We start from the raw sequence: 24730 nt of genomic DNA on the forward strand, positions 1-24730 counted from the left end.
CAATTATCGCGAGATTTATCGGCAGCCATCTTCTTGGGGGTGCTGGGAGGCAGGAAGACCCCCTGAATCGTTCCCATTGAGCTGCCCTTCGCCTTCGCTTTCTTTACTTTTGCCTTTTCGACGTAGCCAACAAGCACCTGGTCCCGAGGCCGAGAGAACGCCTGGGTCTAAGCGCGTGTCGCGCTTCCGGTCTGGGTAGATTTGCTGGGGAAGAGGGAAGGGGGAGGGCCCGGGCAAACCGTTGCTGCTTCAGCCCGGGCCAGGGTCCGGGGACGGGGAGCTCCTGGCATCCCGTGCATTTGCGGCCTGCGGCGGTCCTTGCAGAGCTGTTCGCCGACCGGGGCCCGCGGGAACCTGCCACCGGCGCCTCCCACCGCGGCCCACGCGGGCGGCGCGCGGAGGAGGGGGCGGGGGCAGCGGCGGCTGTAGCGGCTGCGACCTGGGCGGGCGGAGGAGTGTGACGGGCCTTAGGGCCGCTGTGGATGGTTTCTAAAATGATCATTGAAAACTTCGAGGCACTCAAGTCCTGGCTCAGCAAGACTCTCGAGCCCATGTGAGTATCCGGGGGATATCTCTCTGCAGGGATGGCAGTGGGAGATAGGCGGATCCACAGATCTGTGCGGTTTCCCCGAGCGCCCACGGTGGAGGCCGAAGCGGTGAACGGAGGTCCCAGGGCTCTGTGGCTTTTCCTCCTCGTCCACCTCGCTTCTAGGTTCAAGATACCCCCAAGAGCCTGACTCGAGTTTTATTTTATTGCTGAGCTGGTCTCGTTTTCCCGTTATTTGTAGACCGATTCCAACCCCCCACCCCCAATATTTTCCGAGGGCCTCAAAATCGGTTTTTAGTGAAACCGACTGTATTTTCCTTCCTACAGACTATTTTACCTTGTTTTTCTAAATGAAGTAGACGGCCTTTATTAGGGATTCGGGCAGTTCTAGCTTAAATCACTCACGTTTCACCTAAATACAATTCCTGAAAGCAAGGCCACGTCTCCCATGTGCTGTCTGGCTCATCTGCACCTCTCTTCACTGATTGAAGATGTAACAGGTGCTGAGGTGGCCAGTAAAATTCCCCTTTCCCGCCTACACGTTCGTTAGCTTGGAGAGGAGAAAGAAAATTGAATCTTCATACATATGGAATATTTAGCAGTTTTAAGTGGGATGCTATAGATAGACTTTGTGTTGGGGGGGCCTTAGAGTGCTGAAATAGTCTTAGATTGGAAAATTTAAGGAGTGTTTTCACGACTTGTTAATACTAAATATAACATGGACCAAGTGCTTTATCAGAATTGGTTGATTTATAATGCAATGAGGAAAATTCACGCATTTAATGAAGTTATTAGGTACCTACTATGTACTACGGGAGGCTTTGGGGATAGAGCTTTTAAATTCTAAAATCGACAAGAGATAAATCCAGATATTAATAGAGCTGTGACTATTTTAATAATCATGTAAAAGAGTGATTATGAGGGAGGCTACTTCACATTGGTCAAGGAAGGACTCTCAGAGAAGGTGACATTGGAGCAACATCTAAAGAAGAGAAGGGACCATCTGTGTCAAAGTCTTGGAAAAGAACGTTTCTTGCAAAAGGAAGAGCAAATGAAAGGCGCTGTAGCAGAAGTAATTGTGGTGTGTTTCAGGAAGAGAAAGGCCATTGTGGCTGCAAGGAGCCTTGTGATGAGGGAGAGAATGTAAGAGAAGTTGGACAAGTAGATAGGGGCCACATCATGTATGGGAAGATGTGAGATGATTTAAAGCAGACAAGGACTGATTTGATTTTGTTTTTAGTCTGCCTATTTTGTAGCGACTGAGAGGACAAGAATGGAAGTAAGGAGACTATTCAGAAGGGTATTGTAGGCAGAGATGTGGCTAGTTTGCATTGGAATTTATTGTAGGCAGAGATGTGGCTAGTTTGCATTAGAGTGATGGTGGAGACAGGCAGATCCAAATACATTTCATAAGTAAAATTAATGGATTAAATGTGGGAGATGAGGGAAAGGGAAATCAAGGGTGATGATCGCCTTAGATAAACCAAGCAACTGAATGGGTTATAGTAGAGAAGGCAGAGAACAGGTTAAGGAGAGAAGGAAAGGGGTTGGCTAGTTTTGATAATAAATACAGTAAGTATGAAGTCTGTGGGATACATCTAAGTGTGAGATCATTGAATGTATGAGTCTAGAACTCAGGACTGGAGAAATCTGGAGTCATGCAGATGGTATTTAAAACCATGACATTGTGGGAAATTTCCTACGAAAAATGTGTAGATAGGGAAGAGAAGAGGACCTAGTACTGAGGCAGGAGGAAAACTGGGCTTTATGTCATTAAAGAACAAGTGTGTGACAAAAGAGAGGAGTTTATGAAATGCTGCAGAATGCGTGAAAAAATGTAGGCAAATAGGTGGCCCTTAGATGTAGCAAAGTGGAAGTCGTTGGTAACCTTAGCAAAATAGTTTGACTGGAGTGGAGTTGTGCAGATGGAAGCCCTATTTCAGTGTATTGGAGAGTGGGCATCATAGTATAGGGGTGAGAAGAACTCTGGAGCAGAATGTCTGGTTTTGAATACTGCCGCTGCCGCTTACCAGCTGTATGATATTGGGTAAGTTACTTAACTCAGGGCTTCCATTTCCTCAACTGTAAAATTGGGAAAATAATGAATATATATTAAGGAAATCTTAGACTACTGCCTGGTGCGTAATTAGCATTCAGTAGTTATTAGATGAACACAAAACTTATAAATGTTTTGGGTTGAAATAGCTTTCCTTTAGGCGTTCAGTTTCATATCAGATTTACTGCCGTATCCCCCCGTCTTACCTAAATGAGAAGACTGTAGCCACTTAGAGTGTATGCTTGTAATTTTTCTTTAGTCTTAATAAACATATTCCATGTATCATAAAGCCTACTCTCGATGGCTGTAGCACTGCAGTCATTATGTTGTCGTAAATAAGGCACTGCTAGTAGAGCCTAGACACTGGGAATTGTAATTGGTCCTTTTCTAATGTATGTAGCTGTGGTAAAATTGAGCCCTTATCCAAGTTCTTGTCCTTTTAATTGCATTTCAGGTGGATTCTTTTGTATAATTTATAAAAGCTGATCCCACTTATTTAAGATCAGTGATTTCTAACCTTGGTTTTGTGAAATGTTATGATCTGTTATCTAAAAGGATTTTTTATTTTTTTTATTTTTTTTTTTGCTTTAACATTGTGATTACCAAACTACTCTGTTTGAGAGAGGAACATACAGAGGACCAAGGGTAAGCTGTAAATTGAAACTTACATAAAACTTTTTAGTTACCTGTGCTGGTTAAATACTTCATGGTTTTGGACTTACTCCACATTTTGAACGTGTTAATTCAGCAAACATTTATTTTAAGAGTACTTAACCTACTCTATGCTAAGCAGTGTGCAAGATATTGGGGAAATAGGTAACAAGACGTGAAATGACTCTCTTCATTTTATTTACCATTTAGCAGGAAAGATAGGTGTTGAAGTCTGGGAACACTTCCCTGGTGTAATGTTTATCTCAGCTTGGAAGGATGAAGAACACTTTGCGGGGGAAAAGGATGGGATTGGAGACCTGTGAAAGCATTGTAGGTTTGGTGAACAGATTGTATGGAGGTCCTAAAAATGGACAAAAAAAGATATCTTGGAGGAAGTGAAAGAAATAGAAAAAAACAAGGGAGAAGAATGGCAGTGGAAAGCTCCAGAGAAAGGAGTCAGATCACACAGGACTTTGTTGAGTCATGTTTAAGACTTTGGATGTTATTGATAGTGGGAAGCTAGTGAAGGGTTTTAGGGCAAAAGGGTTTTCAGATGGATGTTTAAAAAAAAAAAGCCTGGTTGTGTTTTCAGCGTGGAATAGAAGTCTGCATATCTGTATTTTACTCTTTAATAACTTCTGTACATGTACCAGGGTTCTGAGTTTCATAAATTATTGAAAATAATTTTCAGTGTCTTTTTCATCAAATTGAAAATTTTGAACTTTATTGTCATCTTGAAACACTTAAGACTGATGTTTTCTTATCTCAAAGTTTTGCTTAGTCATACTTGCTAATAATATGAGACTAAATGTTAATCTTTTTTCTAATATTTCGTTTTGATGATAAGAAGTCCTGAAAAAAAATTAAGCTCTTTTGTTGTAGTAAACTTACAAAAACAAAAAAAAAACCAAAAAACTTTCTACTGTATTTAAAACTTTTAAGTGGACTTACTCATCAAAGTCATGTTTTTTGTTTGTTTTATTTTCTGAAGAGACACCGAAAGATCTAATGAAACTTTAATTTTTTAGAAAATAAAATTGAGGGGCAGATGGGTGTAATGATGTACTCAGGTTTTGTGAGTTGAGTAGTAAAGAAGAAAATGCCTAGTGTTGTGCTTCTGCCACTGTGTAGTGCTGTGGAGGAAGTGTGTGGTGGAAAGAAGGTCTCTGTGCCCAGATAGATCAGTATTCAAATCTCACTTCTGCCGTTAATTAACTGTCTAGGCAAAGGAACCTCCTCTTTCCTTATTGGTATAATAGGAAAGGGTTGAATGGGACACTTGTTTGAGAGCCTTGCCCTTCCCCTCCTTTCTTAGATAATTGGTTGATTAAACACAGATAGGTTACATTACTACTATTGCTACTGTTAGAATTATCACCAACACTCCTGCTGTGGCTACCACCTAAACTGTATGCATTGTTGTTAAACATTTTGTATTATTGTACTTACAAGTTTTATAAGGTAAGCATTGTTATCTCTCCATTTTGCAGGTGATGAGACTGAGGCACTGAAGCATGAAGTTAAGATTTATTTGCCTACAGTGATTTAAACTGTGGGCAAACTCTAGAGCCACATGCATATTCTTAATTTACTGCTACACAATGCAGCATCCTAGTGTTTTCTATTACTGTATATACTTTTTTACTATGACATTTTCATAGTATTGGCTACTAAAAGAACAAAATTCTAAAGCATCATGGTTATCAGTGCTTTAGAGTTTAAGAAATAAACATCTTTGGAGTTTTTGTAGTATTTTTTCCTTCACCTGTACTTGTTACTACACCTTTCTCACCATATTAAAATTTATTTTTGTTCCTGTCTGATAGGAAGAATTATTCTTTTGGGTTTGCTAAATGATCTTTTTACTCCTGAACCTTTGAGTATTTTTGCTTCCTTTGACCTTTGCTTTTCAATTGGCTCCTTTTGGCATAGTAAGTCCATTTCCCATTCCTTAGGAAAAACTCAGCAATAGCAGCAAAAAACAAAACAAAAAATAAAATGCTTCTAGTCACTTTCTTGCTAGCTTTCTGTTCCTGTCACTGGTAAATCTTGAAGTAGTAGTCAGACTTTTAATTTTTTGTTAGTTTGACCTCAACCATTTACTTCTTAATGTCTTGGAATAGAATTTCTTCGTTGTAATATAATTAGAACCAAAATTGCTTACCTCAGTGTTACCACTCAATTTATATTTATTAAAATAAAGGCCCAAACTTTTATGTTTTTTGCCCTATGCATGTATAACATCAGTGTTGATGCCGCCTTTTTAACTTACTTACCTTGAATCCCTAATATGTTGGTTCCTTTTCTTAAATCAGTCTTACCCTCTTTTGTTCCTTTTCTTCAGATTCTAATTGTGTTTTTCAGTGTTGTTTCATTGATATTTTTTTCTTCATCCATTTTTTACTTCTGACATTTCATTAATTACTGCTAAGATTTAAATGTTTGTCTTCTCCAGAATTATTGTTGAAATTTAATTGCATTAAGTATTAAGAGGTGATTAGGTCACGGGGGCTTGCCTTTGTTGATTGGATTAATGCCTTTATAAGAGGTTAGTTTTGCCTCTGCCCCTCTGACTGACTTCTGCCATGGGAGGAACTCCAGAGGATGCAGTGTTCAAGGTCTGTCTTGGAATCAGAATTTTCAAACCTGCCAGTACCTTGATATGGGACTTCCCAGCCTCCAGAACTGTGAGCCAATAAATTTCTTTATAAATTGCCTGTCTTGTCGTATTCTGTTATAGCAGCACAAACGGACTAAGACCTTTCCCATGAATGGTTTTCTTTGTAATCCATGCCAGTGGTTCTTAAAAACTTCTTTGGGAGTGTATATTGTAGATCCTTTAAAGTCTGATTAAAGACAGCCTCCCTAGGATTTGCAAATACATACACATTTGCATTGAATTTCAGAGCTTTTCACCCTGAGCTTGTTAATGGATTCCAAACTAGAACCTCTACTCTGCATTTATTTTCACATAAGTATATTTAGACTTAACCACTCTTCACAGTCTTAAGCTTTTATCTCTAATTACTGGCTGTATATCTGCTTGGATCTCTCATCTAAACTTCAAACTAATTTCTGAAAAGAAGTGTTCTCTGGATTCACTTATTTTAATTTCACTTCTCCAAATTATGCTGGCTTGAAATTTTTTGGCTTCTCCTCCCTCCCATTCACTTAGTCATGAGGTTCTCTCTTGATAATCCTTACTGACATTGCTTAGTAGGGGGCTCACACTCCGTATCTAAATGAATGCAATTTGCTTTCTAACAAATCTATTTTTATCTCTAGGCCTTTCTCCCTTCCAGTTCTTCTGACATGGATGCCCAGCCTTGTTTATATCCCATTGCTTGATCAAAACCTTCAGCATTCCCAGATCATAAATTGCATTCTTTTTAGCTTGCCTTTAAGAAAGCTAATGATTTGCTTTAAATTATCTTTCCATTGATATCTTTCTACTTTTTATATGTCTTAATTTCAGCAAAGCTGAACTTTCGTGATTCACTGTCATGTTATTTTTACTGTTTCTTTTTTCTGAACATTAGTAGTAGGCACCATTTATTGAGTGCTTACTCTTAATATATGTTAATCATTATACAGTCATTGTGTGCAAGATAGGTTCTTGTTTCTTGAAGATGAGGAAATCGAGTATTAGGAAGATGAAATAGCGTACTTTATTCATAGCTAGTAAATGATGGAGACAGGATCCAAAAGAAGACGTTTTGATTCCAGAGCCTTGTGTTATGGTGTACTGTCTTTATATCCTTTCGGTGTGTTGAAGTCAAAGATGAAGTGTGATTCCAATTCTTCCAGAAAGCTATCTATGATCTGTCCAGCTGGACGAAGTGACTCCTCCCACCATGACTTCTCTCTCAGCACTGGTTTCACTTGTCATGACACTCATCACTTGTACATTAAATTATTTAGTTGTGTTATTTTAGCTTTATTATTAGAGTCTCAGGTCCTTGATGGCAGACTCCAACTCTTAAGATTTAACTATATTCCCGTTCATTATATACATTATCTAGCACAATGCTTTGTGTGTAGTATATATCTGATTAAGTGCATTAGTTGAAATTTCAAGGTTGTGTACCTAAAGCCAAGGGAAGAGGCAATAATTTGGGTAAAACTATAGAATCTACCCTACTTCAGAACAGCAGATATGTGAGCCATTTGAAGATTACGTAGTCTTTGGGTCTACTTCTGTATTTTTACTCCTAGCACCTTTGGTTTAGGTAAAGCTTAAGTTTAGTTCAGATTTTTTTTTTTTTCTTCTTAGAGGGAAAGGTCACTGAAGTATATTAATATTTACTTGTTAAAGTATTATTGAATGTTGCTATGTGCAAGATTGCTGTCTCCATAGAGCTGCACATAAAAGAATTATAGTAATTCTAACCTGATGAATGTTATAGCTGGTAGAAGAGTTAGTAGTCTATAATTATTGGTTAAAACATTTTTCTTTATCTCTTTATCCCCTTAACTTTTGATGAATTGACTTTCATAATCACATTTTGCTGCTGCAATCTTATTTGGCCTTTCTGTCTGAATGCTGAGTTTAAATGCATTTAGTACTTTTTTTCTGTATGCTTTAGCACTTCCTTATTGTTGGCTGACAGTGCTTCTCAAAATTATTTTACATGCTTAAACCAAGAGACAGGGACTGTATTATGAGCAAAATGTAAAATATTCCCATGTTAGGTATATACATAACCTAAGCTTGAGAATGACTAACCCAAGCTTGAGCTAAATAGCTTCTAAGATTTTTTTTCCCCTCTTCTTGCTTCCTTTGTGCCAGAGAAAAGAATGAATGAGAGAAATGAATGAATGGTAAGCTGTTCCTAATAGACTTACTCATTACTCTCCTACTACCTACCTTATTTCTGTGGAAAAAAATCTTTTCAATTTACATACAGTAACTTTGAAATAGGTAAAAGTTTATTTTTAACTTAGGGTTTTATTTAGTATCTTTTATGTGTGTATTAAATAATGGAGTAAGTTCAAGGTCTGTGACTTAGTGATTCTTCTTGAGATATTTTTCCTATATAGAAGCATTTCTTTTGCTATATATTTTTTTCTGTGACATGTTTTACAAGTGCTTTTAAACTTTTGATTTTCTAATTTTTATTTTTAGTATAAATATATTTGTATATTGACCTTGAATTCTGAAATTTTACTAAGTGTACTTATTCTAGTAGCTATTTTATAGATTCAGTGGAATTTTCTTACACCAATCTCATCATCTATGAGTAATGACCATCTTTTCTGATTTTTATACCTTCATTTTATTTATTTATTTATTTATTTTTGAGACAGAGTCTGGCTTTGTCGCCCAGGCTGGTGTGCAGTGGCATGATCTCAGCTCACTGCAGCCTCCACCTCCCAGGTTTAGGTGATTCTCCTGCCTCAGCCTCCCAAGTAGCTGAGACTGTAGGCACGTGCCGCCATGCCTGGCTAATTTTTAGTAGAGACGACGTTTCATCATGTTAGCCAGGATGGTCTCGTTTTCCTGACCTCGTGATCCACCGGAGGATTGATTTTCAAATATTAAGCCAATTTTGTATTCCTGAGATAAACCAGGGTTGGTCATGTTGTATTACGCTAGATTTGATAATATTAAAACAAGTGGAAGTATTCGATCCTCTGTTTTTCTGAAAAAATTTATTTAGGATTTGTACTTTTTTTTTCTTAAAATTTTTGGGATCCTTCAGTGAAGCCATCTGGGACTGAAATTTTTGTTGTGAGGATTTTGATTATAGGGCTGTGATAGTTATAGGGCTGTGTAGGTATTTCTGTTCCTTCTTGTGTCACTCTTGACAATTTATGATATTCAAGGATTTTTCTGAAGTTGCCAAATTTATTGACATAAAGTTAGTTGCATGTAACCTTACTGTTCATTTAATAACTAGGATTTACTGTGATGCTTCCTTTCCCCTTTTTAATTATACCTTTGGTTGCTCTTTTATTTTCTTAATCAATTTTGCTATTGGCTTTTCAGTTTTACTCAGCTTGTTAAAGAACTGTGTTAACTTTTTTTTCTATTTTCTATTTCAGTATTTTATTTTTATGATTCCCTTTGAAAGCACTTTGGGTTTAATTTGCTGTCCTTTTCTTCTTAAAGTGGAACCTAGGTCATTGGTTTTACACCTTTCTTTCAGCTATTTTATGATGTTGTTCCATTGCCACTGTCATCTGTTGTTTCTGGTGAGAAATCTGCTGTCATTTGAGTGTTTGTTCTCCTGAATGTAATATGTCTGTTTCCCCCCTCTGACTACCTTTAGGATTCACTTCCTTTTATTTGGTCAGCAATTTGACTATGGTAGGCTTGTGTGTCTGTGTTTGTGTTTTACCCTTCTTAGATTTGCCAATTTGGGTCTGTGTTTTGGGTCTTTCATCAGTTTTGGAAAGTTCGTGTTCACTATATCTTCAAAATTTTTCTGCCCCATTTTTCTTTCCTCTTTTTCTGAGACTTTATATTTAGTTCCTTGTATGTTAGATTATTTGATAGTATCCTACAAATCTCATGTATGTTTTAAAAAATTACTTTTGTCCCTTTGCTTTTGATTTGGATATTTGTTATTTTCCTTTTTTTTTTTTTTTTTTTTTTAAAGAGACAGCATCTCACTCTCTTGCCCAAGCTGGAGTGCAGTGGCGTGATTGTAACTAATTGCAGACTTGACCTCCTGGGCTCGAGGGATTCTTGTGCCTTGGTAGCTGGGATGTCAGTCACACACCACCACACTCAGCTGATTTTTTAATTTAAAATTTTTTTTTTTTTTTTTTTTTTGTAGAGATGGGGTCTCGCTATGTTAACTAGAGTTGTCTTGAACTTCTGGTGTCGAGTAATCCTCCCACTTCAGCTTCCCAAAGTGCTGAGATTATAGATATGAACCTCTTTCCCTGTTTTCAAGTTCACTATTGTTTTTTCTCTACTGTTTCCAGTCTGCAAAGGAGAGTTATTTCTGATTCAAATTTTTTATTTCTAAGTTTTCCCATTTGGCTCTTTTTAATAGTTTCTATGTATTCACTGAAGTTCCCCCAGCTCTCCATGCATGTTGTCCACATTTTGCAGTAAATTCTTTAGCATTTTTATCATTATTGTGAAGTCCCCATCTAATCTATTATTTGGGCAGTCTCTGAGTATGTTTCCATTGACTATTTCATCTCATGTAGATCACATTTGCTTACTATTTTGTGTTCCCCTCAGTTGGTTTTATGCTAGATCCTTTGTGTAAAAGGACTGTAGAGACTGAAGTAAATAAGATTTATTTTCAGTAAAGGGCATGCCTTTTTTTTTGTTAGGCCACTTGAGTGGAGGCTGAGTCATTTAGTTGCCCTGTAGTCTAATTGGTTCTGGGCTTTGTAACAACTTTCGTTTGAATCAGTTCACTATTGGCTTCAAATGCTTTGAGGGCAGAATCAGAATTTTCCCTTTGGGGCTGGGTGCCATGACTCACACCTGTAATCCCAGCACTTTGGGTGCCAAGGTGGATGGATCACCTGACATCAGGGGGTTCAAGACCGGCCTGACGAATGTGGCGAAACCCCGTCTGTACTAAAAATACAAAAATTAGCCGGGTGTGGTGATGGGCACCTGTAATCCCATCTACTCAGGAGGTTAAGGCAGAAGAATCACCTGAACCCAGGAAGCGGAGGCTGCAGTGAGCCGAGATGGTGCCACTGCACTCCAACCTGGGCAACAGAGCGAGACTGTCAAAAATAAAAATAAAATAAAATTTAGCTAATTGCCGCAAGGGGGCTGGACTTCCTTTCATTCAAATATGACCTTGAAAGTCTTGATGCATGTTGAGAAAGGCATGGAATAGAGGAATGGATGCTACAGAAGGAAGTTGGGAGGAAGCGAGAGAAATACTTATGGAAAGCCTTTATATGCTTCCAAAAACAGCACTTTGATTCCAGAGGGCAACGTTTATTTGTCCTCTTGATAGAAAGTAGTAACCTCTAGAGGACTTAGGGCTTGAGGTAAGCACTCGCAAATGGCAAAAGAAGAATTTCTCTTCCTCCTAAAGGGGTGCTAATTCAAAAAGCAAGTAGGTGGAATCAAAGGGCCAGAGTGAGCCCTTATGCAGGTTGACAAACTGCTTCAAAAGCCACCAGAAAACTCAACCATGGGGCATAACAGGAATGGAAAGCATATGGTAAGTCATAAGGAGCTGACAGAGCCGCAGTTCCAATTAGTGTTTGTCCCAGCAATGTGCCAGCAGACAGGGGAAGGGTTGTAGGTCATTTGAGCTGGTAGGATAAGAACAGGTATACATCTCGGGATATCTGTAGGGGATCCTGGGCCTTTGCTACTGTGTAAACTCAGTAAAAGCCGCAGGTGCACGAATAAGAAGTGTGTATTTAAGAAGTCATGTGGCATGCAGAGTGAAAACAGGCAGATTTTCTCCCAAGGTGAACAGTCCAGCAGGCGCACACAGCCATTTGCAGAACACACACGCACAAAAAGAATAGGCAGTGCCGCTTCTTGGGGAAAACTGAGTTTAGTTGAAAAAAGAGGAAACCCAAAGCACTACACGGGTTTAGGCTTTAGCCCTATCATTCTCGTGAGCCTCGTGTCCAGGAGGGTCATTAGTGCCTCAGTTCTACTCGGTGCAGACCCCAAGGTCCTTCCCACCACCACGAGCCACTCAGTAGGGTGATCTCAGTGGTCAGATGGGGGAGCAGAGCCACTTGTGACCAAGAGGAATTGTTCTGATGGTTGGTTAGTAAGCTAGACAGTGAATGGGAGAATAAAACTGTGTCTATGTGGTTTGAATGCCTCCAGCCGAAGACGGCACTGCGTACAGGTCTCTTATGAGTAGGGAATGTACCCAGGTCATGCAGCACCGACATATGTTAACTGCTGCAAATTCGTATGGGTCTGCAGCAATCTCACTTCTTGTCTCCTCAGAAGAAAAAATTCGACCAAGGAGATATAAGGCAGAAGGAAAAACTGAGGCAAGTTTTAGAGCAGGAGTGAATGTTTATTAAAATGCTTTACAGCAAGTATGAAAGGAAGTACACTTGGAAGAGGGCCAAGTGGGCAACTTGAGAGAGCAGGTGCCTCTGGTTCCAGGTTTTTGAATTGCTGAGGAGATCTTTGTTCTTCAGTCTTACCTCCTGCCTTTATGACTTTTGGAACTATTTTTCAACAGTGTTGTTCCTTTCCTTGTCTTTTGAATGGTAACCCACCCAAGAATGCCTCAGAGGGGTTTCCCTCAGCCCTTGTGCTCTACCCTCAGACTTTGTTAGCTGGAAGCTTTTAGTTTCTTGGTGATCACTTCTAGTTCTTCCTTGCTCCCAGAATTACTCACGAGTCTTTGGTTAGTAAGTGTTGATGAGTGGCTGTAGACTCACTTTGTGGCTTGTGGTACTTCTGATTCTAATCTCTCTCGACAGCACATATATATGACTGCTAAAAGATGATTTAAAGTTTGGCTGGTTTCTCTTTACCTCCATCTATGGAGTCATATTTTTCTTCCTGACTTTCCACCAGGAATGAGAGTAAACATGGGTTTCTTTGCTCTTCTGAAGGGCTTGGCACTTTCTGGAATTTAGTTCATTTATGAATTTTTTTTTTTTTTGGTCTCCTCAAGCTCTTTAGGTTTTAAAAAATACTATAGTTTTGTAGTTAAAGTGGCTTGTTTTTTGTTGTTGGGGTGAAAGCAATGGTCTCTTGTGATTTTCCACATCCAGCCCAAGATGGAATGGCTAATGTAGTTTTAATGTGCATTTATCTTATAAAAGTTAGGTTGAAAAATTTTTCCTATGTTTATTTTTATATATAAATTTATGTAAATTATTATATATAGATAATATGTATTTTATGCATTAGATATGTTTATATGTATAACATATATAATTATATAACTAATATATTAGAATATGTTTATGATTTATGATGTAACCATTGCTTATATATAATACATACTTATATAATTATTATATATAATATATAATGCTTCAGAGATTAATAATTTAAGAAAATAAGCTTTTTTCCCTAAAAAGTAACGGTTACATCATAAATAATATATAATGTAATTGTGTATGATTACTAATTGTATATTACTATTATATAATTATATTACATATATAATTATAATTATTATGTAATATATAATTATATGTTGTATGTTACATATTATGTATTTTTTTCTGTTGATTGTTCTTACACTCCCTGGTTTTTCTGATACATTGTTGGTTTCTTAAAAAGTTGATTTGTAGGAGCTTTTCATGTATTAGGGAAATTATGATATGAGCTGCAACTTTCTCTTTTCCATACTGACATTTATGTTTTGATCCGGCTTGTGTTAATTTTTCTAATATAGAAATGCTTCAGCTGGGTGCGGTGGCTCACGCCTGTAATCCCAGCACTTTGAGAAGCTGAGGTGGGTGGATCATTTGAGGTCAAGAGTTTGAGACCAGCCTGGCCAACATGGTGAAACCCTGTCTCTACTAAAAATATAAAAATTAGCCTGGTGTTGTGGTGGGCACCTGTAATCCCAGATACTTGGGAAGCTGAAGCAGGAGAACAGCTTGAACCCAGGAGGTGGAGGTTGCAGTGACGCAAGATGGGGCCACTACACTCCAGCCTGAGCGACAGAACAAGACTCTGTCTCAAAAACACACACACACACACAAAGAAATGCTTCATTTTATGTAGTTGAATTTATCCTTTACTCCATGGAGTCTAGATTTTCTATTGTAGTCATAGTCAGAAAAACTTTCCCTGTTTTGAGATGAAATTATTGCCAGTGATAATATAGCAAAAGTTATCACTAGTTGTGCTTACTGTATGCCAGTGTACTAATTGATTTACCAGTCAATTAATGAACTCTAATTGACAATATGTGTGCTATAAATCATACTGTGACCACGAGAAGTCAGGCAAAATGGAAACCAGTCACTGTATTTTCTCAAGTAGTATCACACATGTCCTTTATTATCTTATTTTGAAAGAAAATCCAAGTATGAAGTAGGGATAAAGCCTTATTTATGTATTTTTATCCAGATGCACACAAAGGTATCTCTATAAAACTTGACTGCATAATCCATGTTTTCCCAAGGATTTGAGATGCAACCTTAAATAGATACTGAGTTCTTATATGTATTTGGGTTTATTCTAGACTTTTTATATGTTATATTTATCTATGTCTTTTACACTATTCTCTTATTTTTGGTGATAAAAGGCTAGTCCCCTGCCAATAATGTTCATTTTTAGAATTTTCCTGCCTGGTGTGCTTGACTGCCCTTGCCCCTCAACTTTATTATGAAAATTTTGAATATACAGAAAAGTTGAAAGAATTTTACAGTGACATACCCATCATTGAGATTCTGCCATTAACATTTTAGTGTGCTTGTCACTATTATCCTTTGGTTCATTTCAGAATAAATCGCAGATGTCAGTGCACTTACCCCTAAAGCATGCATACCATGCTTTACTTCAGGATTTTAGTTTTTATTTTAATTTTAGAATTTTGATACAATCAAGTGCACAGATCTTAAGGGTACCATTTCGTCATTTTGACAAGTGTATACATTTTTGTAACCCAGTCACCTGTTAAGATAAAGAACATTACTATAGCCCTGGAAAATTTACTCATTTCTTTTCCTGTGCCCCCACCTACCTCTAGAAGGAAGCAGTGTTCTTTTTTTCCACGTATATTAGTATTACCTCTTGTAAAACGTTCTGCCAATGGAATCAGAGTATTATTTTGAGCAAGGCTTCTTTTTAACTCCTTGTAATATGCCTGAGATTTATTCATATTATTGCATATACCCTTCTGTAGTTTGCTTCTTAGTATTTCTGAGTAGTAGTCTGTTGTCAGATTCATGGTATATATAGTAGTTAATAATGATGCTCTCATTATTTTTAGGCTGGATTAGTTAACACAATTTCTTAAGTCTTATTAATTGAAAATAGTACGTGATGGTTCTAATAAAAATTTAAACAGCATAGAAATAGAAACCAAAAATGAGTCTTCTTATTGCTTTCTGATTCTCATATGTAAACATGTAAACATATTTGTAAAAATAAGCATACATGTGCCACCTATTTATGAAGATACGTAACTTTTTTTCATAGATAGAATCATTTATATGTTACTACTGCAATTAGTATTTCCAGTAACACTGCACATCATCCCATAAAAGTATACTATTAGGTAGATTCCTGTTCTTTCCAGTGGTTCCATAGAATTCCATTATGTGAGTATATTGCACTTTGTTTAAATAGTACTTTATGATGTAATTATTACTTTTTAGGGGGAAAAAGTTTATTTTCTTGAATTATTTAAGTAATTCCTGTACATAGTCAAGGAAAACTTAAAGACTTTGAAATGAAAAGCAAAATCCTCTTCACGTTTCCCATCCTTGAACTTTTACTATTAATATGTAGTTTTTATGCTGTTACAATGGCTGAAATCCAGTGTTTTTGCATGACCAAATCATCTACGGCCATACCACTCTGAATACCCTTGATCTCATCTAACTTGGAAGCCAAGCAGGATTAGGCTTGGTTAGTATGTGGATGAGAGACTATAGTTTATGTAACCGTTCTGTTCTTATTTGTCATTTAGGTTGTTTTCTTTTTTCTTTGGCTTTCCAAATAACTTTTTTTTTTCCCTGTTTCTTTTTTTCTTTAACAACACAACTGGTACACTGTTTTTGACTTTCTAAATAACTCTGCAATGAACATCTTCCTCTGTGTGTATGGTTTGCTTTATTCTCATTAGTAGAAGTTATTTTCTAGAAGTCAGCTAATGCTGCTATTGGGGGCTTTCTTAGTATTAAGTATACTTTCTTGGTTTAAATCCAGTAGTTCAGATGAACTTGTTTTATGATGTTATGTATTGCATTATTAGTAATTCCTCATTTTGTTTTTTAAAGAGCCATTTTAAAAGAAGTGACAGGAGATAGTGTATCAACGTAAATTCTAGTCTGCTTTTGAGTTCTCTATATCTCTGCTCCATACATTCTGCATTTATTTATTTTCCGTTTTACAGGCAATTTAAAAGTCGATAAAAAACATTAAAAAATCTTAAATGAAGTCACTTATAAATGAAAAGTGTTTGAATGATTACAGATTCCACATTGCATTAATATATACTTCAGCAGATCGTTTTTTGGTTGCTCTTTGTATTAGTTATAAATGCAATAACAGGTGCTGTAAGGTCTATAACTTGTGATCTTTTTGTGGGCATATTTTGTAAGAGGTTGTTGTGACGTTTCTTGTATGTTACTGTTATTTTCTTTAATGATCTCTCAAATACTTATCTTACCTTTTTAAAAAGTTTAATTTTTTATAGTAGCCGGCAGACTGTGAAATAGGTAGACCTTATTTTGAAAACTGCTTTATAAACTTGCAGTTACCAGTCTGCAAAGTTATTAATGTACTTTCCTAAATTGAATCATGTTGAGTTTGGATGCCTCTGATGAGGTTAAACAGCCAAATTGGAGGAACAGTTAAGTTCTGTGAGAATACATGAAGTTTGGAGGAATCATGAGTATACATTGTGATTAGGAAAAGGCTCTTGAATCCACCTAACCTCTGTGGGTTTCAGATGTAGAGAAAGTTTTATTGCCATACTGAAGTGATTGGACAGTTTTGGAGCTATATTAATGAGATGTGGTGAAGGTTAAAACAGGAGTTACTTGATCCGATCTCTTTTTAAGAATGTTGCTTGCTGGGCATGGTGGCTCACGCCTGTAATCCCAGCACTTTGGGAGGCCCAAGCGGGTGGATCACCTGAGGTCAGAAGTTCAAGATCAGCCTGGCCAACATGGTGAAACCCCATCTCTACTTAAAATACAAAAATTAGCCGGACATGGTGGTACATGGCTGTAATCCCAGCTACTGGGGAGGCTGAGGCAGGGGAATTGCTTGAACGCGGGAGGCAGAGGTTGCAGTCAGCCGAGATTGCCACTGCACTCCAGTTTATGGCATGTAGAGGTTTGATTAGATAAAACATTTTGAAGACAAAGGAAGACTACTTAGCCATTTCTTAGTCTAGTTTAAGACTGAGTTGTGAATGCCTGAATTTAGATTGGTATAATGTTGGTAATTAGAAGCTCCTTCTCAATACATTGTGATTTGTTCTAGGGAAAAGGCAGACATAGTTATCTGTATACCAATGGGAGAAACAGACAAACATACCGGTAGTTGCTATATAACAGTGGTAGAAACAATGTATAGATACATAGGTCTGACAATTTAGGAGAAATATACAAAATGTTTCTATTAAGTAGAATTTATCTATTTATGCCTTCCAAGGGCTCAAAATTTGGTCATGAGTGCTGAGGAAATGGGATTCTGTGACTCTTCAGAGAGACATAAAGGAAAAAAAAAAAAATCTCTTGATGATTCTAATGCTCTGTGCTGAATTATTCTGAAATTCAGTTAACTAAAAGTTACTGGGAATGGGAAGGGAGAAAGAGTGCAAAGTGGTAAAAGCTTAATATTTTTTCACAAAAATGACCCACTTCTTCAGATTGTATGGTTCAGTGCCTTTATTTTTAAAATGAGTAAACTAAAGCCTAGAGAAATAAAATGCTAACACAGGATTATATAACTAGTGAATAAAGTAGAAATGACACCAGACTGGAAATCTGAAAACTCTGTGTTTTTTGGAGTACAGTTCAGTGCTTTTCTTCAATACCAGACCGCTTCATAGAAAGGCTGACAATTTGGCTTGGGACAAAGTAGGTTTGAAAGGGAATATAGGACTTAAAATATGACAACCAGAATTTAACTAAAGTATGTTTTTAGGGGCGATTATAGGCATTTTTAAATCATAGTTCATTATTTAGTAATTCCTTAACGATTGTTAGGGTGCTTGGCAGGTTAATAAAGTGCTTCTTATTTGTAATTATACTTATTGGTAATTATTTCTAGTTTGGTAGGTCAGCTGTTAGATGAAGAAACTGAAGCTTAGTTTGCTTAGTCTTAAGATTCATGAGCGGAAAAGTGTCTGTAATAATTTCTCCTTTTTAAAGAAAGATTTTGGCATGACTCTGGTAACCGTATCAGAAAATTTTGGTAGCAATGTTAGAGAAAGACTTAAAAATCAATCTCTAGCATACATAACCACACAGCATTAGCCAGACCTTTTAAAGAAATATCAGAAAAAGTTTAAAGGTTTAATCGACTCAGCCAAATTATCCAACAGGATGATAGAACTAGGTTTTTTGTATTTCTAGTTTTAGTGCTATTTCTTTTGGATAATTTTGCCTTTTTGGTTTTAAAAGAAAATGTTCACTAGCCTCTACTCTCTAATTTTAGTAACCAGAGGGAGAGATTATCTGAGCTCTGTTGTTAACTAGATAGAATGTGAGTAACTGGAGTGGGGGTGGCCTCTAGAACCAGTCTTTTCTCAGAGAACTCAATTCTTCCTCAACTATAAATAGGAATTAAAAAAAAAAAAAACTAAAACTAAATATGAAGATTAGTCATGGGCTACCATATTGCAGATCCACCTTTTTTTTTTTTTTTTTTTTTTTTTTTTTTTAAAGAGAGAATTCTGTGGCTTGATGTTATAACCATACTTATGACCACAACGATCTGTGCTTAGTTTGTCATTTGGGCTGCTGCTCTTTGCACTGAATAGCACAAACTTTTACTTTGGTTTTGTGATCTGATTGTTGGGTCTTTGACACTTAATGGACACTTCTTTTTTTTTTTTTTTTTTTTTTTTTTTTAATTTAATTTAGAAGTTATGTAACTTCTAAAGGTATGGTTCCCAAGTGTGGTATGAGGATTCCTGGAATTTCCTGAGAGCCTTTCATGGTGTCTGTGAGGTCCTTATTTTTCCAACTATGTATCTGCGTCAGGTCAGTTTTTCTTCATGTACTTCAAGCAATATAACATATCATAACAGACCGAATGTAAAAACAGATATAAGAATCGGCCTGTCCTCCATTAAGCCAGACAAAGGTATTTGCAAAAAGTGTAAAACGTGGTCACTCTTCTCAGAAAAGTTGTGTTTTATTTTGGAAAAATAGTTTTTGGGTTTTTTTAATTTAAAAAATATGGTATTTAATTTCAGGTGAGGCTGTTTATCATAGAGCTCCGCCCATCCCTGACCTGCAGTGGGCATATGACCTAAGCTGGGAAAGATGAGTCATTTTCAGAGGCCAGTATGGATGCTGGGGGAGAGAAGAGTAGCCTCCTTTTTCTGGTTTCACTAGCTGTGAGAATAATGTAAGCCGGGAACTGCTTGGGGGCCATCATTTTTGCCACACATAGAGAGCCTTTCTGAAAGTGAAAATGCAGAATAGAGAGTCCTGGTGATATGATTTGAACTCCTGGATTCAGAAAAAAAGCCAGCCCCACATATAGGCTTCCTGTTTGTTTGCACGAATAAATTCTTCTTCTCATTACTCAAACAAATATATAGGGTTTTTATGCTAAGTTACAATGGATTTATTATTTCAAACTAAACTAAATTTTTTCTCAATTTTAATTCTCAATAAATATTGACATAACTCTTTTAAATAAAAAGCTGTTTGGACTGGTTCCTTATTTGTAAAGCATAGAGGGCTCCTGATACCAAAAATGTGAGAATTGTTGTTCTAAAAGTAAGATGGAATCACTGCTATTTCTTGGAGTGATGTGGGGGAATAAAAGGACTGGCCAGTAGTTTTCAGTGTTGTAATTACATGTATTGTGATACATTTTGCAGTGATGAAGAAGTATTAATAGAATGTGTGATGCTCAAGGATGGATCATGTTTAGATGATTTTATTTTGTAGAATGAACTGGGTGTATAATAATTCTTAATGAGTAGTCTTTGCTGTAACTAATTGCTGTATATAAGTAATCTATTTTTGCTTTCTTGTTCGAATTGAATGAAGCATGTAATAAATTACAGCAATTGAAAATTTCAATGTATGTATTATGCTTGCTGCAATGAAATTTGGATTTTTAAAAGAGTAATTCGAAGTACAGAATATAAAATCATGACTTTGATGCAAATTAGATATTTTTCCTGAATATAAAATGAAAATTTGGAAGGAACAGACGTGGGTGCATATCCGTGTTCTAAAGTTACTCAGTTAACATATTTAAATTTAATTTTTAATTCCCACTGCCACCTCCAGCTCCTTTTCAAGATTACTGAAAATGGAAGCTTGGGTTAAATTCCGTGAGTTACATTCTACTAAATGTCTAAAGTCTCCAAGAAACTCGTGCAAAACAAATTTTTTGAAATATTGTATTGGAGTATTAAAGATTTCTTTACAGTCTCATTACTGTTTTGAAAATCTCAAAAACTGAAACACACTATGAGTGTGTTGGGGGATTAGTATGACCTTTATTTCTAAAGGTGATTTGTTTCTTATTAAGAATATTTAGTTTTTAAAGATATTTTATTATAACATTTGATTTTCTGTATTATTTTTGGCTTCTGTAACTTTAGTGTGTGTATTTCCCTCTCCATCCCAGATATAGTTGGCAGAGAATGACCTTCTTAGATGGTCACTTCTATGCTTTTAAAGGGTATGCATGAAGCTGGAAGTCTCCAACTGAACTATTTTTTAAAAAACAAAGATGCCAGCTGGGCACTATTGCTCACACCTGTAAATCCCAACACTTTGGGAGGCCGAGGCAGGGGGATCACTTGAGGCCAGGAGTTCAAAACCAGCCTGGTCAACAGAGCAAGACCCTATTTCTACATACACACAAAAATGAGCCAGATGTAGTTGTGTGCACCTGTAGTCCTAGCTACACGGGAGGCAGCGGTGGGAGGATCTCTTGGCAGGAGTTCAAGGCTTCAGTGAACCATGATTGCACCACTGCCCTCCAGCCTGGGTAACAGCAAGACTTTGTCTCTAAAAAAGTAAAATGGGAAAAAAGCTTTATTAGCTGTGTCGTTAACACAGTATATTCAGGAATTGACAAAGTTTTATTTTTATGCCTTTAAAATCATTGATGTGAATGACTTGGTAGTGATTTAGAGATTTAATTTGCCAGAGCTCACTGAAGCAGTTAATTTGAAATCCTTGGAGAATTAAAATTGGAAACTCCAGTGTTCATGAATGCTCACTTTGCTCCATTTCACTTGACTCCTATCCCTCATATGTGTCAAGTAGGTCAAGTAGGCCTTAGGCTCTTTCTGATAGGTTCCCTTGGCCTGGGCTTTAAAAAAAATTTTTTTTTTTTCCTAGATAGCCATAAAGCATGCTTGCATTCCATTTCCATTCCTATCTAAATTCAGATCCCTGTTTAAATGTCACTTCAACAGAGTCCTTCCTTGATGATCTTAAATAATACTTGTTTTATCTTTTCTGTTTTCTTTCTCCTTACCTTTCTTCCTTTCTCCTCCGTTACACTTTATCCTTTCAACCTGGATTTTTCCTCAGAGCACATGTTGACAATACGTAGTATAAACGTATGTTTGTGTAATATGCATATTGTCTCCCCCCACCCACCAATGTAAATTCTGTGGCAACAGTGACGTTTCTAAAAGTTGTGTTTTCAGGATCTAGAACAGTGACAGAGTAGGTGCTTTTAAAATGTTCTTGAATAATGAATGCGATATTTGGACGATAATCACCAAACTCAACATATTTTCTTATTTTATTCATCAAACTATATGAAGATGAAAGATAGTCCCTGACAGAAATGAGCCATTGATCTAGTGAAACAGATATTTGTACATATATTCTCTTGCTTAGTAACTATTAATATGTCTCAGATTTTTTGTAAGGTATATTTTATCTACAGTGTAATTTTTAAAAAATGCTTTTTTATTACTAATATATGTAGATCAGTAATTGAACAGACTATAATACTTATACTATAAGTATTATATTTCATATATATGCACAATATCTCATGAACAAATTTAAACCTAATGATTATACGCATTGATATTTGTGAGGGATTTACTATCCAATCCAGTGCTTATCTGCCAAGAGCTGTTCATCCTATGCTTGAAACCATTCTAATGATGGAGAACCCTCGGGCAGTTTGTTCTGCCTTTGGGAGGCCTCTGATTATTTAAAAAAAAAAAAAAAAAGTCTGTCTCTATTTTAAGCCAAAACCTGTTTGGCTGCTTCTGCTTACTGGCTTTAGTTACGTTCCTTGGATATATTGGACAAATGTAATCCTTTTTCCTTGTGATAACCTTTCAATTATTTGAAGACTTACCAAGTTCTCTCTGACATTTCAGTTCTCTAGGCTGAGAATCCCTAGAAAACCGTCTAATAATGACATCCATGTACCATCTTGTTCATTTTCTAAGAATCTGTTTGAGTTTGTTTATGGATTTATAAAGGTGGTACCTAGAACTGAAAGCACTAACACTCTACTGCATAGGAGAGCAGCACTCTTTCCTGTCCAGTTCTCAGTTTTCTGTTTATTGCATGTTTAGAGTTTGTGTTTCCTCCCAGCCATTTCACACTTTCATTTCCTTTAACTTAGCCATTTAATAAAGTACTTAAGTTGTTCACCTTCTATTTGCCCTCTACAAATGCTATTGTTAAGTCACATCTCATGCCTTGTTTTGTAGTTTTTGCTTTTGTTTGTATTCTGTCCCCTCACCAGCCCCAACACACACACAAGAGTAATTGCAGTTGGAGCACTTGGTGGTCAGAATCCTACTTTATTGGCAGATTTTGTTGTTTGTGGGAGCTAAGAAGTACTTTTCAAAACTTGATTCTTTTTTTCCTTGATCTGTAAGGCAGTTTCATCTCTACTTTTTCTTTCACGCATTTTCAGGATGCTAGCAGTATAGCAGGGGTAAAGAAAAGTCTAGCTCTGACAAGATACAGATCATTCAAATTACAAACCTTTTATCAGCAGTGGCAACTGGTATAGTAAAGTACCTCGAACAATCTTGCTAGCCATGGAGATAATTTTTAAAAATAGTTTGCTATATGAATATAGTTTTTTTAATTAGGTAATTTGAATATTTAATTGACTTTGCATAACATCATTACTAGATGTTCAGATAATATAACACAAAAGACGAATAGAAAAGAGAACATACGTTTTGCCTTTCTGTTCCTGATATATACCATTTCAGTATATTACTAAATTTCTGTCGTCTATATTTTTTACTCAGCTTTTTGTTTTCAAAAATATTGAAGTAAAAATGGAACTTCTTATAGGACTTAAGGAAAATTGCCTCCTAAATGCAAATTCAGTTGTTTTGCCATTAAATGCGAAATTTTAACCCCTGCTTCTATGTAATTTGAACTCTCAACACATGTTAAAAAGTCATCTGCCTTTCAGATTATTTCAAGGATTTAGAACTGTATGTGGTAGTTTATTTGTTGTGGCTAATGGTTTTTGTTTCAGTTCAGATTGCTTCTACAGAAGATGTTGAGCAGAGATTCTTCTGGAATTCTGTCTTGCTTTTTTATAAAACTGGTTTATAGACCATAATAATTTAAAAAATCATGAAAGGCTTCCTCTAGATTTTTAGCTGCTAACATTTTAATTCATTTTTAAAATGTCCTATTTAAAAAATAATGGTGTGAAAATGAAACAGATTTGGTATTTCGTTGAGAGAATTGAAAAATGGCAGGTAAGTTACTGGAAAAACCACTAATAAGTTGAAAATTCACCATGACACCCAAACCAATATTAAATTACAGCATTTAGACTCAGTGTAGACTGAGTTTATTTATAGCAGTTCAATAAAACGCAGTAATAGTATTATGTATCATAATGATTTCCAGTAAATTGAAATAGGTTTAGCTTGATGTCTAGTTTGGTTGATGTCTGGTTGATTGTGCTTATTCAGGATATCTGTTTCATGGTCTCATACAGTATTACCAGATGGCCAGATGTAAGTATATCTCGAGATACATCAAAAGGTTATTATTCCAATTCTTCATCCTTATTTCATCATGGATCTGAGTATTCCCATGCTGATTATGATAAAACAAAAATTTAGTGTATCATAAATCATTGTATTTAAAAATGTTGAAATAAGTATATGGAAGTAAATTTTTGAAAGAAAAAGTGAAAGTCTTAAATCTCCTTATTTAAAAATGTTGTAATAAGTATATCGAAGTAAATTTTTGAAAGAAAAAGTGAAAGTATTTAAAAAACCTCTTGTACCATCGAAGTGGATTTTTTTTCTTGTTGCATAGATCATAACTCATTTCAAATCTTTGTAAATAAATGGAAATAGCTTTATGAGAAAAGTTGATCTGTGAATCCTGAGTGACAAATTACCCTGAAACTTGGTGACACGGCATACATTTATTATCTTACGGTTTCTGTGGGTCAGGAATTTGGGAGCAAGTTAACTGGATATTTCTGACTCAGTGTCCCTTATGAGATTGTAGTCAAGCTGCTGGGCACACGTGTAGTCTTAAGGTTGTGCTGGGACAGTAGAATCTACTTCCAAGCTCACTCACATGTGGCTGTTGGTTAAGAGGCCTCAGTTCTTTGCTAGCCATTGACTGAAGGCCACATTTATTAGCCACATGGTGTTCTCCCTAAGGCTGCTTTAGTGTCCTTCCTTGGGGCA

The 24730-nt window shown here is 36.4% G+C and overlaps 1 protein-coding gene across 23 annotated transcripts in view; it reads left to right on the plus strand.

Annotated features, from left to right (window-relative positions):
- LOC105481703 (RNA binding motif protein 26) overlaps positions 1-24730 on the plus strand; it is a 93866-nt gene continuing 69136 nt past the window's right edge. For 16 of the 23 annotated variants that reach the window (XM_071081162.1, XM_071081159.1, XM_071081163.1 and 13 more), the window contains exons 1-2: positions 344-553; positions 3225-3248. In XM_071081162.1, the coding sequence (XP_070937263.1) occupies positions 483-553; positions 3225-3248 (95 nt within the window). In that variant the 5' untranslated portion in view covers positions 344-482. Of the gene's footprint in view, positions 554-3224; positions 3249-24730 lie in introns of all 23 variants that reach the window. The other 7 variants (XM_024792832.2, XM_071081169.1, XM_071081172.1 and 4 more) reach the window with 2 other exon arrangements.

The sequence above is a fragment of the Macaca nemestrina genome, chromosome 16, assembly GCF_043159975.1.
Source record: "Macaca nemestrina isolate mMacNem1 chromosome 16, mMacNem.hap1, whole genome shotgun sequence".
NCBI lineage: Eukaryota > Metazoa > Chordata > Mammalia > Primates > Cercopithecidae > Macaca > Macaca nemestrina.